General features: G+C 47.0%; 2 protein-coding genes across 2 annotated transcripts in view; both read right to left on the bottom strand.

The window, feature by feature from the left end:
- LOC108804604 overlaps positions 1-3,918 on the bottom strand; it is a 6,854-nt gene extending 2,936 nt beyond the window's left edge. The window contains exons 1-4 of the mRNA XM_018576429.1: positions 3,877-3,918; positions 1,940-2,027; positions 1,764-1,859; positions 722-960 (exon numbers count right to left, since the gene is read on the bottom strand). Of these exons, the coding sequence (XP_018431931.1) occupies positions 722-960; positions 1,764-1,859; positions 1,940-2,027; positions 3,877-3,918 (465 nt within the window). The remainder of the gene's footprint in view (positions 1-721; positions 961-1,763; positions 1,860-1,939; positions 2,028-3,876) is intronic.
- A 1,816-nt stretch (positions 3,919-5,734) lies between these two features.
- The window catches only part of TULP3 (tubby like protein 3), a 13,416-nt gene continuing 4,687 nt past the window's right edge, over positions 5,735-14,463 (bottom strand). The window contains exons 5-11 of the mRNA XM_018576478.1: positions 10,831-10,934; positions 9,746-9,943; positions 9,553-9,665; positions 8,317-8,437; positions 7,685-7,783; positions 7,352-7,523; positions 5,735-6,235 (exon numbers count right to left, since the gene is read on the bottom strand). Coding sequence (XP_018431980.1) covers positions 6,102-6,235; positions 7,352-7,523; positions 7,685-7,783; positions 8,317-8,437; positions 9,553-9,665; positions 9,746-9,943; positions 10,831-10,934 — 941 coding nt within the window. The 3' untranslated portion in view covers positions 5,735-6,101. The remainder of the gene's footprint in view (positions 6,236-7,351; positions 7,524-7,684; positions 7,784-8,316; positions 8,438-9,552; positions 9,666-9,745; positions 9,944-10,830; positions 10,935-14,463) is intronic.

Here is a 14,463-nt window from a genome sequence, read left to right as displayed (position 1 = left end):
GAGTGGTCTGTAGAGTGCGGTCCCCATACACAGAGTGGTCTGTAGAGTGCGGTCCCCATACACAGAGTGGTCTGTAGAGTGCGGTCCCCGTACACAGAGTGGTCTGTAGAGTGCGGTCCCCATACACAGAGTGGTCTGTAGAGTGCGGTCCCCATACACAGAGTGGTCTGTAGAGTGCGGTCCCCATACACAGAGTGGTCTGTAGAGTGCGGTCCCCATATACAGAGTGGTCTGTAGAGTGCGGTCCCCGTATACAGAGTGGTCTGTACAGTGCGGTCCCCGTACACTGAGCGGTCTGTAGAGTGCGGTCCCCATATAGTAAGCGATCTGTAGAATGCAGTCCCCATACACTGAGCGGTCTGTAGAGTGCGGTCCCCGTACACTGAGCGGTCTGTAGAGTGCGGTCCCCGTACACTGAGCGGTCTGTAGAGCGCGGTCCCCATACACTGAGCGGTCTGTAGAGCGCGGTCCCCATACACTGAGCGGTCTGTAGAGCGCGGTCCCCGTATAGTGAGCGGTCTGTAGAGCGCGGTCCCCATATAGTGAGCGGTCTGTAGAGTGCGGTCCCCATATAGTGAGTGGTCTGTAGAGTGCAGTCACAGTTAGCAGCTATGGTCATGTGGGGTCCACTGACAGCAGACTGTAGATGACAGTCACCATATGCTGTGGCTCCCCGCCCCCTGTAGGGTGTTCTACTATTCAGGTGTTAGCTCCTTCTCACCCGTGTGCGGGCCGCTTCTCTTCTTGGTCGGTTTGCGGTGCACCGGGCGGCGGTAAAATTCGGGCGTGTCGGGCCCCGCCTCCTCCCACTGCAGGGCACCGTCTGGCCAATATGGCGCCCGGAGGGGGATTTAAACGCCCCCTGCCGGTGATTGGCTGCGGCCCGGAGCCTCCCGATTAAGGTGGACCGGCACAGAGATGGGACCGAATACAGCGGGGACAGGGACCTGGGACAGGGACCTGGGACAGAGGGAGAACGGAGTCAGAGGGACCGGGGGAGAAGTACAGAGACCGGGACAAGGACCTGAGAGGGAGAACGGGGACCTGGCACAGAGGGAGACCGGGGTTAGGGTAGAGACACCGGGGACGAGGACCTGAGAGAAAGGGAAAGAGGGAACAGGGTAGAGGTATGGAGAAGGGGACAAGGACCTGAGAGAGAGGGACCAGGGTAGAGGTACAGATTCTGGGGACAACCTGAGAGAGAAGGATCAGGACCAGGGTGAGAAAGACAGGGACCTGGCAGAGAGTGGCATGTAAATGGGTACAAAGTTAGGGGAAGCCGGCATGACAGACAGGAAGAGAACAATCCTCCAGCGAGGGGGGCAGGCACCGGGACATTGACTCAAGGGAGGGGGGCGACAACAGGTCATAAATCCAATGGGGTAAATGCCAGGACATCAACCCAATTGGGGGGGGGCAATGCAGACAACAAGACCCATGGAGGGTGACAGGCACCGCAAAACCAACCTAGCGGGGGAGACAGACCCAAGACAATGACCCAGGGAGGGAGGACAGAAACCAGAACATCAACCCGGGGAGGGAGGACAGACACCGGGACATCGACCCAGGGAGGGAGGACAGACACCGGGACATCGACCCAGGGAGGGAGGACAGACACCAGGACATCGGCCCAGGGAGGGAGGACAGATACCGGGACATCGGCCCAGGGAGGGAGGACAGACACCGGGACATCGGCCCAGGGAGGGAGGACAGACACCGGGATTGCGACCCAGGAAGGGAGGGCACAGGACAGAGACACCAACCTGAGGAGGGGAACAGACACCGGGACACCAACCTGAGGAGGGGAACAGACACGGGGACACCAACCTGAGGAGGGGAACAGACACCGGGACACCAACCTGAGGAGGGGAACAGACATCGGGACACGGAGGGGAACAGACACAGGGACACCAACCTGAGGAGGGGAACAGACACCAACCTGAGGAGGGGAACAGACACTGGGACACCAACCTGAGGAGGGGAACAGACACCAACCTGAGGAGGGGAACAGACAGTGGGACACCAACCTGAGGAGGGGAACAGAAAGGGGGACACCAACCTAAGGAGGGGAACAATCGACGCTTTAAAAGCTTTTGCCGCTCATCAGTTTAGTGTTATCAGTGATTGATGGTCCTACAATTATTGCCCTCACTGCGACGTCCGCGGCGATATGTAAAACGTGCGGCATAATGGGCGCAATAGTTGTTTTCGCATGTCTGCGCACCCGACGCATGTTTGCATGCATGTATGTATGCGTGGGGACTTTAAAAAAATGTTTTTTTTTTTAAATTATTTTTCATGTGTGACCTTAAATATATATTTTTTGCAACTTTCTTTTTTTTTTTTACCACTTAACTTCATTGTTATCACATAGGGGGGATAAGAAACCCCCCAATGTGATAGCAAAGAGATGTGACAGGTCCTCTTTATGGAGACAGAGCTCTATAGCTGGCGGATCGCTTCTATGTTAACACGCATCGCTGTCTGTTTTTAAATTTGGGCACTTTCCCGCTCGAGCGCGTTTAAAATCGTCCGCTCGGATCCAGAGAGCTCCCGGCCGGCCATTTTTTTTACACAGGCCGGCCAGGATGTAGTTAAAACAGCTTTAAATGTATTTGTTTATTTTTTTTTTATTCAAGCAGTGCAAGTATCTGATTTTGACCCGTCATCAGCCTCTGGATATCCTCTACAGCACAGCTCATAGAGAGGGAGAGAGAAGCAGCCCAATGAACAAAATAGTTCATACATGGCATGCTGATAGCAGGAAAGAGCAGAGTATAAAAGGAGCTTATTAGTCTGAAGCTTCTACTTCACTGTACAGTCACAGGGTGGGGGGAGGGACAAGACCTGTCAGTGTTTATGGACTGCAGCAGAGAATGGTCAGGTCTCCTTCCCTGCCAGGCACAGCTGTGTAACAGAGCTGTGTAAATCTCAGGACTGGATAGAGTGGAATACAAATCATATGGCAGATGAAACAACTCCACACGTGTCTTTTATCTGTGTACTGAGCTTTTTTCCTGAAGTTTAGACAGCTATACCCCTATATCCCTACCCTGCCACTCTTGGCGAAAGCAAGGCCCTCCTGTGCCACTGCTCATTGGTCCAGTGTGGTCACATGGCAGGGTCACATGTTCCTTCATACCTGGAAGTACCAAGTATTACCTTCAGCTCCTGGCACCACACGGACCAGCAACGGAGAAGCACATTATTATTATCTTATGTACAAAAGTCACAGACGCCGCTCTCGGAGCTCCAACACGATACATTTATTGTCAAAATACAAAGTACACAATATAAAAATGAATGGCATACGATACACAACAGCTCCATGATTAAAGTGCTCAGGACAGAGACACAATATTACAAAACATTTTCCCTTTTCAGCAGCTCGAGATGATTCATTGTAAAAGCTAGGCCGTGCCAAAGAGGTACTTCAGTTCTGCGTGGAGTGCTGTGGGTTCAATGGCGCCCCAAGCACTCTGGGACATACCAGTGGCAAGATCTCACCGCTGTAGTGCCCAGCTTTGCTTACCCCCCCACACTGAAGTCTCACACCTCCTCCGGCATTCTCCAAAGCAGGGGTAGCCAAACTTTAGCCCTCCAGCTGTGATCAAACTTCAAATCCCATCATGCATCTGTCTCCGGGTATCATGACTGTGGCTGTCAGAGCCTTGCAATGCCTCATGGGACTTGCAGTTCCACAACAGCTGAGGGGCTGCAGTTTGGTTACCCGTGCCCTATTGCATAATACAACAGGGGAAGCAAGAGGCCCCGCGAAGTGGCGGTGGCAAGTGGGCGGAGCTTGGAACTTCAGCAGAGAGAATCTGAGAGCCGGTGTTCTATCGAAAGCTCCAACTCATCGAGATCTCCAACTACCTCACTTCCGGACTTGAAGCTTTGCACAGTTGCCGTGCGCATGCGCGCATAGTATTTTTTTTTAGAATACTCGGTCGAGTTTGCCACCTGCTGAATATTGTTAAAATGCAGCTGTACAGAGCTCCGTCAGTCTTTGTGTTTTGCAGTCTAACGGTGGCCATACACTGTACAACCATCGCAAGGCCTTAGTCTTGCTATGATTGTAAAGTGATAAAAAAAACGTACGATCTGCCCATCTTGGACAGGCAGATCGCACTCTCGATCATCGCATGTCCGCCCCCCTGAGCGGCGGGCTTTCCGATGACCGCAATGCTGAACGGGCAGTGTGCGCGTGCGCACACCGGCCCCTTCGGCATTTGTCTCCCGAGCACCGTTCTAACCAGCCGAAAATCGTACGATTCTCGGCTGGTTTTCTAACATGCTCCTTAGACAAAAGACGTGCGACCGTACAGTAGAAACGGTCGCACGTCTTCGTTCACACTGTTCGATTCTCGTACGATCGCGGGATTTCCCGTGATTCTCGTACGAGAATCGAGCAGTGTATGGGCACCTTAACGCTCCAACTTGCAAGTACCCGGCAGCGAGGCAGTTGGAGATTTCGACGAGTTGGAGCTTTCGATAGAACACCTGCAAGATGAGCTGACACTGATTCAGCATAAGCAGCAAAAATGATTGTATTTGGACTGACATTTCTATCAAAGCGGAAACATAGAACCTCAGATCAGGGGAGATTAGAAGACTTTTCTCTTTGGTATAAAGTTAGGAAAGATAGTTTGGGTAATGTTAGATTAAAGGGATTCTCCAGCTAGATACCCAGGAACTGTTCTGCTTGTCAAGGATCTGTAAAGGAATGGACATCTAGTAATCCCCACATCCCTGCTGTGCGATACGGCTGCATCACATATGGTAGAGGCTGCAAGTCTGCTGATGCCGTGTCACCGACCCGCCCTTCTGTCTGATCCCAAGACTGAGGGAGACCATCACTACACTGCTGATGGCTACCCTGAGCTCCCACGTAGACCCGCACTACATGTGACCTGTACATTATAGAAGAAAAACATAACCTTCCATTTGGGGCTACCCCATGCACTGCAAGGGTTAAGTGCTGATTTTGTCTAGGGGGGCTCAAATAAAGCAGATATACTCACCTGATCCTCGGTCCCAGCAGCCTCTTCTCCGGCAATTTTATGACCGCTGATGTCATCACGTCTCGTGCAGGTCCATTGACTTGATTGGACGCGAGGACGCCGAAGAATTCAAAAATATATATATTTAGAGCATCTCTCCAATACCTGCATGTTGCAAGTACAGAAAAATGCCTGTTGACTTCTCAGAAAAATCCAGTGAGCTCCCAACTTCCTATTTGAGCTGACAACACAGTGTCTCTGCTGTCCTGAAATCCCAAGCAGTGGTGTCAGCACTGCCTGTTGGACTACAGAACTCCAACTATCGCTCTCCCCTCCCTGCCCTTCTCCACAAGGGTACATTGATTTATCATGCAATGCAACAAAATAATGCTGCTGCTTTGACTCCCAAAAACCTGCCCACACACAGGGAATGGGCTATTGGGAGATATGTCTATAAGAACTGAGCCCCCAGCAGCTGCCCCTGATGCAAAGGGGGAGAAAGAGCTTTGGTGTAAATGTGGGTTACATACACTTTAAAAATTCCTCTGAACCATTTAGAATCTCTTAGAGAATGCTCCAATTATTTCTGATGAAGATGATTGTTGCTTATTGCATCTGTAAATGATCATATATGCTGCACCTTCTTTAACAAGCCCTATTGAAATATAACTTAAACACATTTACTAGACACTGGTGCTGGACCATTGATTAAGATCAATTCATACTACTTTCCATGCTCCTGCAAAGCTTGATTTGGAAGTGTGTGATTACTCCGCCTAACAAATACAAGTCCACAAACAAAGCATACCATCTGAACATAAAGCAACGATTATGGAAAAAAATAGGAGGAAGCAGTAGAGTGGGATCACTCGCCCTTGTCGTTGCATATTTAGTGTAATTAAAGGCACAAAGTCTTTTGCGCATTACAGGCGCAAGTCAGTACTTAGCAGGCAAGGACGGACACATGCATAACCCCAGAAAGGAGGCTCAGTCTTGCTCTGACTTGCAGAAGACAAGAAAGAGACTAAGACGGCAAGTGGAAAGTGCCATTTTTTTTTTTTGCAAATAAGTAGGCACGGGGGTGGTGGAGCTTCTCTGTCACTCACACGCAAGCTTGCTGTCAAAGCTAGAGAGAGCCACCGCAAAGGCCTGCAAAGCACACAGAGGGTAGCTGTAGTCCAGTGTGAAAAGGTCCTCCGCCACTCGTCCAAACTGCATGACAATGTACTCCGCTGTGGGGGTGAGATAAAAGAGGTTCAATCAAAGATGGACAAGAAACATATGTGTGACTAGAGACAGAACTTTCCGTGTTCCTCACAGCAACCAATCAACTCCTCTATACACACGGAAGGGAATTTATCAAAACTGGGGAAGACAAAATCTGGAGCAGGTGGGCATGGCAACCAATCAGCTTCTCTCTTTCATTTTCAAATCCTAACTGAACAAACTGGAGAAGCTGATTGGTTGCGCTGAACAACTGCTCCAGTTTTGATAAATTCCCCTCATAGTCTCTCTTTCTGAAAGTTTTGAGTGCAAGAATGACCAAAATTGGATTTTTATGCTCATTGTAAAATATATTTTTGGGAGTTTATTGAAGGACACAGGATTCAGAGACCATTGGGTTAGACTGCCATCTACAGGAGGATTTGCATACTGGCTAGCAAGAAAACAGTGGCCTGGTCTAACAAAATATTGATTGGTAGCCAGGATTACTCTGGCATTCAAGTCCCCTGCACCGACAAAGTGTCTAAGGACTCCTCCACAGCCTGTCAGGCTGGTATTTGTTGTGAGGATCTTCCAAGAGATCAGAAGGAAGGAATTTCCCAACTCCAGAACTAGACTCCAAGCCACCAGGCTAGAGACAGCTTGGTGTCAGGTGAATTGGTTTCTTCAGAGAATGAATCATTTTGTTACTTGATGATAAGATGTTCAACTGTAGTGTTCTGAAGTGGAACTGGGCCAATAGGACTGCCTTAAATGAGACTACAATAAGCCCCAGGACTCTCATGCAAATGTAAAGTGTCAGAGTAAAGTCTCAGCCTGGAAGCAAAGATTTAGAAGATTATTTTGGGGAAGAAAGACTCTGGCTTGAGCTGTGTCCATGATAAGACCCACTTACTCCAAGCAATGAGTCAGTTCCAACGTTGACTTTTGAAAGTCCAAGATCCAACCAAACCTTTTCAAGGTTTCATTGTGTACACCACAATGTCTGCCAGAATGGTCTCCGATTCCTATATCCCTCGATAAACAATAAAGAAATGAAGATATGGAAAGACTATATAAAGGCCAGAAAAAAAAAGAAGGTCCTACAGCCCAGGTTGGTGTTATAAAGATGTAAAGGGACTTACGGTCATTGTCATGCACAATCTGGAAGTTCTTGACTGAAGCATGTGTGACGCGTCCGTGAAAGTTTAGCACATAGGACTGTGTGTCGTCGTTCCACACGGGAGCCTTGTTGTGCAGCTCGATGATGTTCTCATGGTGCTTGTTCTGCCACTTGGACAGAAGCGTTTCTGATTCCTGCCACATACAGCAAGCATTTAGAATGTGTTACTACAACACCACTGTATGCTGTAGTGTGCCTTCTGCTAAATGCAGATCATATTGCATACCAAATGGGAATTTTATGGTTTATTTCCCTACCATGGGATAATGAAATCAAGATAAAATGAAAAACTCACATTTAGCGGCTGGAAAGGAATCCGTTCATGATTAATATTCATTCCGGGAATTAATACAGACATCTTTCGAGGTCCCTTAAAGCCCAACACATTTGTCTCCTGGGAGATGGGAGAAATAAAAGAGGCAGAGAGAAGGAGAGCGAGAGAAACAAAGGTGCGCACACACAAACAGGAAGACAAAATTATAAAGAAAGAGACAGTCAAGGACAGAAATGAAGTAAAAACAGGTTAAGAGTGAGACAAGGAGGAATGAAAAGATAGAGAGACACACAAGAGAGAGAGTAAAACAATAAAACAAGGGAAGAAATGAGGGAGATCAAAAATATAAAGAGACAGTCAAGGACAGAAATGAAATAACAACCGGTTAAGAGTGAGACACACAAGAAGAGAGAGAGAGAGAGAGAGAGGGAGAGAGAGGTGGAAGAGGAGGGGAAGAAGAGTTGTACATCGACAAAAGAAATAGAAGGGAGCAGAGTGAAGAGAGAAATGAGAAAAAAGAGACACGATGAGAGAAGAAGGGAAGAGAGAGAAGAAAGAGTGAGAGAGGAAAACGGTTGGAAAAAACAGTTAAATCTGAACAGAGCTTGAACACAAATCATTTGTAGGTGAGGAATGAAGAAGATGGCTCTTACATAACACACTGCCGCCAGCTCCTGCCTCAAAGTGCTACTGTCCAGCAGTCCATGGGCCTTGGCTTTATCTGGGCTCTCACCACCGTCATATATAGTAAACTTGGTTCCCATTATGTTCGATCTAACAAGAAAACCAATAAAAATGGATAAATACCACAACAAAGGCCACAAGTGCGTGAACGTACCTGAAAACTGGAGACATGATAGACCAAAAAAACGTTTTCATTGGTATTATTACAGAACTGCAAAATTATGTTACTAGTACAACCAGTAACTAGTGGTTAAGCTAAGAAAAAGAGAAAAAGAGGAAAAGAGGGATACGAACCCCTAGTTCTCAAATGGAAGGTGAAGCAACAATCCCTTGGTGCTGGGAACCATATCCAAGAATGGTACTATACCTCAGAATAGCTAAAGGCTGGCTGGCAAGATGTATATCACTAGCACTGACAACTGTAACACTGACACTAACCTAGATCAAGCCCTGATCTAACTATGTTATCTTTATTTTTTAACAGTCACTAGATGGTGCTGAGGAGCGTAGGAATTGTGTGTGTTCTGAACAAAAAAACTTGTCACATCTATGCGGCGCCATAAAAGAAAGCCTCGGTGATGCCACATATATGGTGTGACACCTGCAGGAAGGTGTTAGTTCATTATAATATTTTAAGCTACATCTGTATCAAAAAGGTACAGTATTAAACAGAGGTGCACTTCCATCTATAGACTGCAGTGTACTCTGCAAGCTAAAGCCAAACCTTTCTAAATAAAGCCTTCAGCTAACATAGTGATCACATGACCAAATTGATTGATTGCCAATTGTAAGTGAAAGCCAAACTGTTAGTGACAACCGCGTTTCCCAACTAGCAGCTGCGCAAAGTGTTCTATGGTAACTGTCAAAGGGAGGATGTTTATTAAAGGCTAAGTCCATGTTTCTGAACATGTTTTATGTTACATCCTTATTTAGGGTGTAGGATGAAACATGGTCGGATTGCAGAGGGATTTGTAGTAGCATTGTGGTGACATCACCACACTTGTAGTCCATTGACACTTTTTCCCATCTCTGTTACTGCATGTCCGTACCATATGGGAGAAGCAGTCTGCAGGAGCCAAAGCATTGCACCTACAATCTACGGATCGCAGTCGCAATACTTTACTGGCTCCTATGCAAAATAAATAAATAAATGCACATTTTTTTTTTTCCTTTTATAGTAAAACATATCTGAACATTGTACATACCGGAGTTTGCCTATAAAATTGCCCCCTTCCCGCGACAAGTCCGTGGGGTCGGTAGAAATCAGGTAATTGGATGTTTTGCTTTTTTTCCTCTTTCTTCCGGCCAGAAGGAAAATCTAAAAGGAAAGGCTCAGCAAGTCAGATGGCAGCTTTCTCGTCTTTCTACACAGAAAAGCAAATGCGTCTCTAGTCTCACCTTGCGGTTGTCGTCCCTTTCAAGGTGCATATAATAGGTTGGGAACAAGCCACGGTCCATCCCTTTTTTGTCACGGCTGATGCGGCACCTTACAGCGACACCACGACCTGCAGGGCGCACGGAAAATTCTTTCAGATCACCCACATCTCCTACCTCCCCTGGAGGTACAGTGGGTATTGTCTCTGCAGAAGCCGATTCCTGGGGAAGACAAAGTGATGGTTGGTGTTCATAGATAGAGGAGGAAAAAGTTACAGACAATAATTAAAGTGGACCTATCATGAAGAAACTCTGTCCCTGACACCATCTAACACTAGAGCTTACAATGGGTTGGACTCTTTCAGTGGTGAGGGAGTGTGGATAGGCAGGTATGCTTTGCTGGGTGAACACTAAACAGTGTCACCATTACCAAAATGGACAAGTGCCAGGGGAATTAACAAAGCTTCAAGCGCCATTATAATTACACAGGAAACCTTATGGGCACAATTAATAAAACAGGTAGACCTGTTTAAGGTCTATATGCACCACCCGTTTCAGATTTCAGAGTGAAATAGAAACAGGCGTGGGATCCTCCCCATAATTAGAGGGATTGAACCTTGTACACAGGATGTGAACTGTCTTCCAGGTTGCTGGCAGAGAGTTCACATCCTGTGTGCCAGGTCACATGCCTCTCTCTGCCAGTGCAGTGAACACACTACACATAGAGCATGCATGCATGCATGCATGCAGAAGGGAAAGCTCCCTTCCCGGCCTATATGCCTGGCTGGTAACCCCAGCGAACATTAAATGTTAACAGCTTTTCTCCTCCTTCTCGCTCCAAGCTGAGCGGAAAGGGGCGGGGTTAGCAGAGGCAGACTTCAGCTTCAGCTCTTCTGCTCTTGATGCCGTATCTAGGGCAGACACAGCATAGAAAATGGATTCGGAACAGTGGCACTGTTTGTGAATTTACCTTGGGATGTCTAAAATTTACACTTAACATGAGTCAATAATTCACAGGCACCGTAGTCAACAGTAGACTTCTTACCTTTGTTAACAAATGAGCATGTGTGTGCACAAAAGTGTTAACAGAAAGAACTCAAAAGACTTACTGTCAGAGACTTTTTACTGGAGGAAGAACCAGGCCGTGTACTTCCAGAGTCTACATCATCCCCTTCTGAAGAGTCTTCATCAAAGTTTAGGCTCTCCGAGATACCTGTGCAACATGAGTTCAAAATATTGGAAAGAAGTCAAAGGAATATCATACTTATGCACAGGGCTTGACAAATTTTAGGGTGTCTCACCAGTCAGCATGACCGGACTATAGTCTTGCAATTTATGTTAACTTTTTTGGGGACACATAGAGCTTTCTTTTGGTGGTATTTACTCACCACGGGGGGGGGGTTTCATTTTTTACTATATAATGAAAAAAGTACCGAAAAATTTCGAAAAAAAAAGATGTTTTCTTACGTTATGTTAAAAAATGTTTATTCTTACCCATATTTTTGGTAAAATATAAAAGACGGGGTCACATCGGGTAAATAGACACCAAACATGTCAAGCCTTAAAATTGCGCGTGCCCGCAAAAAACTACCACACCGAAAATTGGCCATAGGTGACGCTTTAAACACTTTTACTGCTAATCAATTTAGTGTTATCAGTAATTATTGGCCAGAAGAATTATTGCTTTTACTCCAACGTTCGCGGTGATGTGTAACATGTGCGGCACAATAGGCGCAATCGTCGTTTTCACACGTAGGCGCACCCGACGCATGTTTGCGTGTGTATGTGGGGGGCGGGGACTTTTTTCCATTTTTCTTATTACTCTTTTTTTTTAATGTTTTTTACACCTAACTTTATTGCGATCACATAGGGGACTAAGAAGCCCCCTATGTGATAGCCAATTTACATGACAGGAACCCTAATGTCACCTAGGGCCCCTCATAGAAGCTGATGAAGCAGAGAATTAAGCTGGAGAGTGACAGGGGAATGCGGAAGTGATGTAATACACATCGCTTCCTGCATTTGGGGATGGAGAGGAGATCAGAGGGAGATCGTGTACTGATTTTCCCTTTGCTCTCCTGTCACAGAGCAGCCGTGCCGGTCCCAGCCACACTAGGCACAGCGGATCTCGGGACCCGCAACGGCAGTGACAGCTACTGCTAAAACAAGTGATCAGGGGTCTCTAGAGACGCCCGATCGCTTGAATGCAAAGCTCCTGGCACGGCCGTTTAATTACAACGGCCGGCCGGGAAGCTACTCGTCCGGCTTCGCCGTGCTCCTGTCACAGACGAGAGGATTTTTCAAACTCTGCTTATACATTATAGACATCTACCCTCTAAACGGCAGCAGTACAACTGTAAGAATTATAACAGCAATCAACTCCAAGGAAAGCGTTCTTTCACTGCAGCAGTTCACAAAGAAGACAACTAGATAGGATATTAGATAAAAACGACAAGTCTACTCACCTGATTATAATCCATATTATCATATTTTATGAATTTCACTCTATGAGGTTGGGTGGAATAATTATCTGGAGTGTTTAGAATACTAGACTCAATTGAAAAAAATAAAGTCAAAACTGATGATTTCCCACTAACTCCCCAGAAACAAAAGGATAAATGTACCTGTAATCTTTAGAGCTCCTAAACCGCCAATTCCATCCAGCACAAGGCATCAACAAGAGCTCCTGGGGGATCAGAATACTTAAAGCTAAAGTTTAATGTCTGGTGGAGGGAGGATACAGAACCAAACACATAGATAATCCCCATAGCTTCAGCAGCCTCTCCTCACAGCAGACCAGATATTACACTGAGTGGTACTGTGAGAGGTCTGTCAGTAGCTACTCTGAAAAGTTGTGCAGCTGGCCCATCACCTTCAACTCTCTCTGCCATTCACAGATCTCCGATTACTATGATCCCACAATGCATTGAAATCTGTAAATGGAGGAGGAGCAGCTGAATGACAGAATCTCCTCCATTCACAGAACTCGATGCATTGTGGGGATCATAGTAATAGGAGATCTGTGAATGCAGAAGAGAAAGTGTTTGGTACTGTATCCCCCCCAGAAAAGAACTAAGGCCTTGTTCACACCAAGCGCGGAGCAGATCCAGACCAGAGCAGGTGCAGACCGGATCAAAACTGCGTCCAATGTATTCCTATGGTATTTTGACCTTTAGTTCACATCGCAGCGTGCGGATCAAGACCAGATCCAGAGCAGGTGAAAAAACTGCGGCAAGCCCTATTTTACCTGCTCTGGAACGCATCAAAAACGCAATGCAACCCAATGCAATTCAATGGGAAAAAATAACCATAAAGAAAAAAAAAAACACTCTATGGTCATCTGTCATGACCTAATCTTCCTTTGTCACTTCCTGTCTTTGGAAAAGGTGACCTTGTGAGCTGGAGAGCAAAGGAAAAATGGTGGACCAGTTTTGTGACCCAGAGAGATTCATAAGTATGGTTCAACAGTGCCCTGAGCTATATGACAGCAGACACTTTCAATATAAGAACAATAGAAAGAAGGCTGACCAGTGGAGTTTGATAGCAGGGAGAGTTTTCCCAGGATATAAGGATATGTCCTTGACAGATAAGGAGAGCTGTGGTGAGTACTTCAATGTGAATGGCATTGTATACTAGTAGTTCCTCAAATGCAGTATTCCATCCACCCCCCTTCCCCCCACCACTCCTCCTTATCACACTGCCTGTTTGCTCACTGACACCTGCAGCTGCTTTTCATGCAAAAAAAACCGCATCAAAAACGCTTTAAAAACGCATCGTACGTGTGCAGAAACCTGACCGGATCTGGTCTGCATTTGGTGTGAACAAGGCCTAAGGAAGGCAATCCGGTGCTCTCTATTCCAGTCAGCAAGTTATCAGTAACTGCAGTAAAGCCTGACTAAAGGTGCCCATACACTGCACGATTATCGTACGAGAATCGCGGGAAATCCCGCGATCGTACGATAATCGTAAAGTGTATGGAAGGCGTGCGACCGTTTCTACTGTACAGTCGCACGTCTTCCGTCAAACAAGCAGGCTGGAAAACCCGCCGGGAATCGTACGATTCTCGGCGAGTTAGTGGCCTGCTTGTTCGACAACTGCCGAACGGGCTGGTGTGCGCACGCGCACACTGCCCGTTTGCAGTCATCAGGAGCCCGCCCCTCGTTGCAGTCATCAGAAGACCGCCCCTCAGGGGGGCGGGCTTGCGATGATCGCAAGTACGATCTGCCTGTCCAAGATGGGCAGATCGTACTTTTTTTTCATTACTTTACAACCCTCGCAAGACAAAAGTGTATGGGCACCTTTACAGTACTGTTCTTGACACTCCCAGTCTCAGTCCTACTGTACAAGAGGTATATATATATATTTGACACCGTTGACCACCTGCTCCTCCTCAAAAAAATCCAGTCACTTGGACTACAAGACTCTTCCCCCTCTGCCAATCCCTGCACTGGCTTCCATCCCCCGCCCCCCTCTGCCAATCCCTGCACTGGCTTCCAATAGCCCAAAGGATAAAATTCAAAATATTAACAATCAGTTACAAAGCCATACACAACTCTGCCCCCGGCTATATCCCAAACCTTGTCTCAAAGTATCACCTTAACCGTCGGCTCCGCTCTTCCCAAGACCACCTGCTTTCCAGCTCCATTGTCAACTCCTCCCATGCTCGCCTCCAGGACTTCTCTAGAGTCTCTCCCATCCTCTGGAAATCTTTACCCCAACCTGTCCGTCTGTCGCCCACCTTG

The sequence above is a fragment of the Nanorana parkeri genome, unplaced genomic scaffold, assembly GCF_000935625.1.
Source record: "Nanorana parkeri isolate BGI_ZX_2015 unplaced genomic scaffold, ASM93562v1 scaffold67, whole genome shotgun sequence".
Classification (NCBI taxonomy): domain Eukaryota; kingdom Metazoa; phylum Chordata; class Amphibia; order Anura; family Dicroglossidae; genus Nanorana; species Nanorana parkeri.
This window is presented reverse-complemented; position numbering and strand designations above follow the sequence as displayed.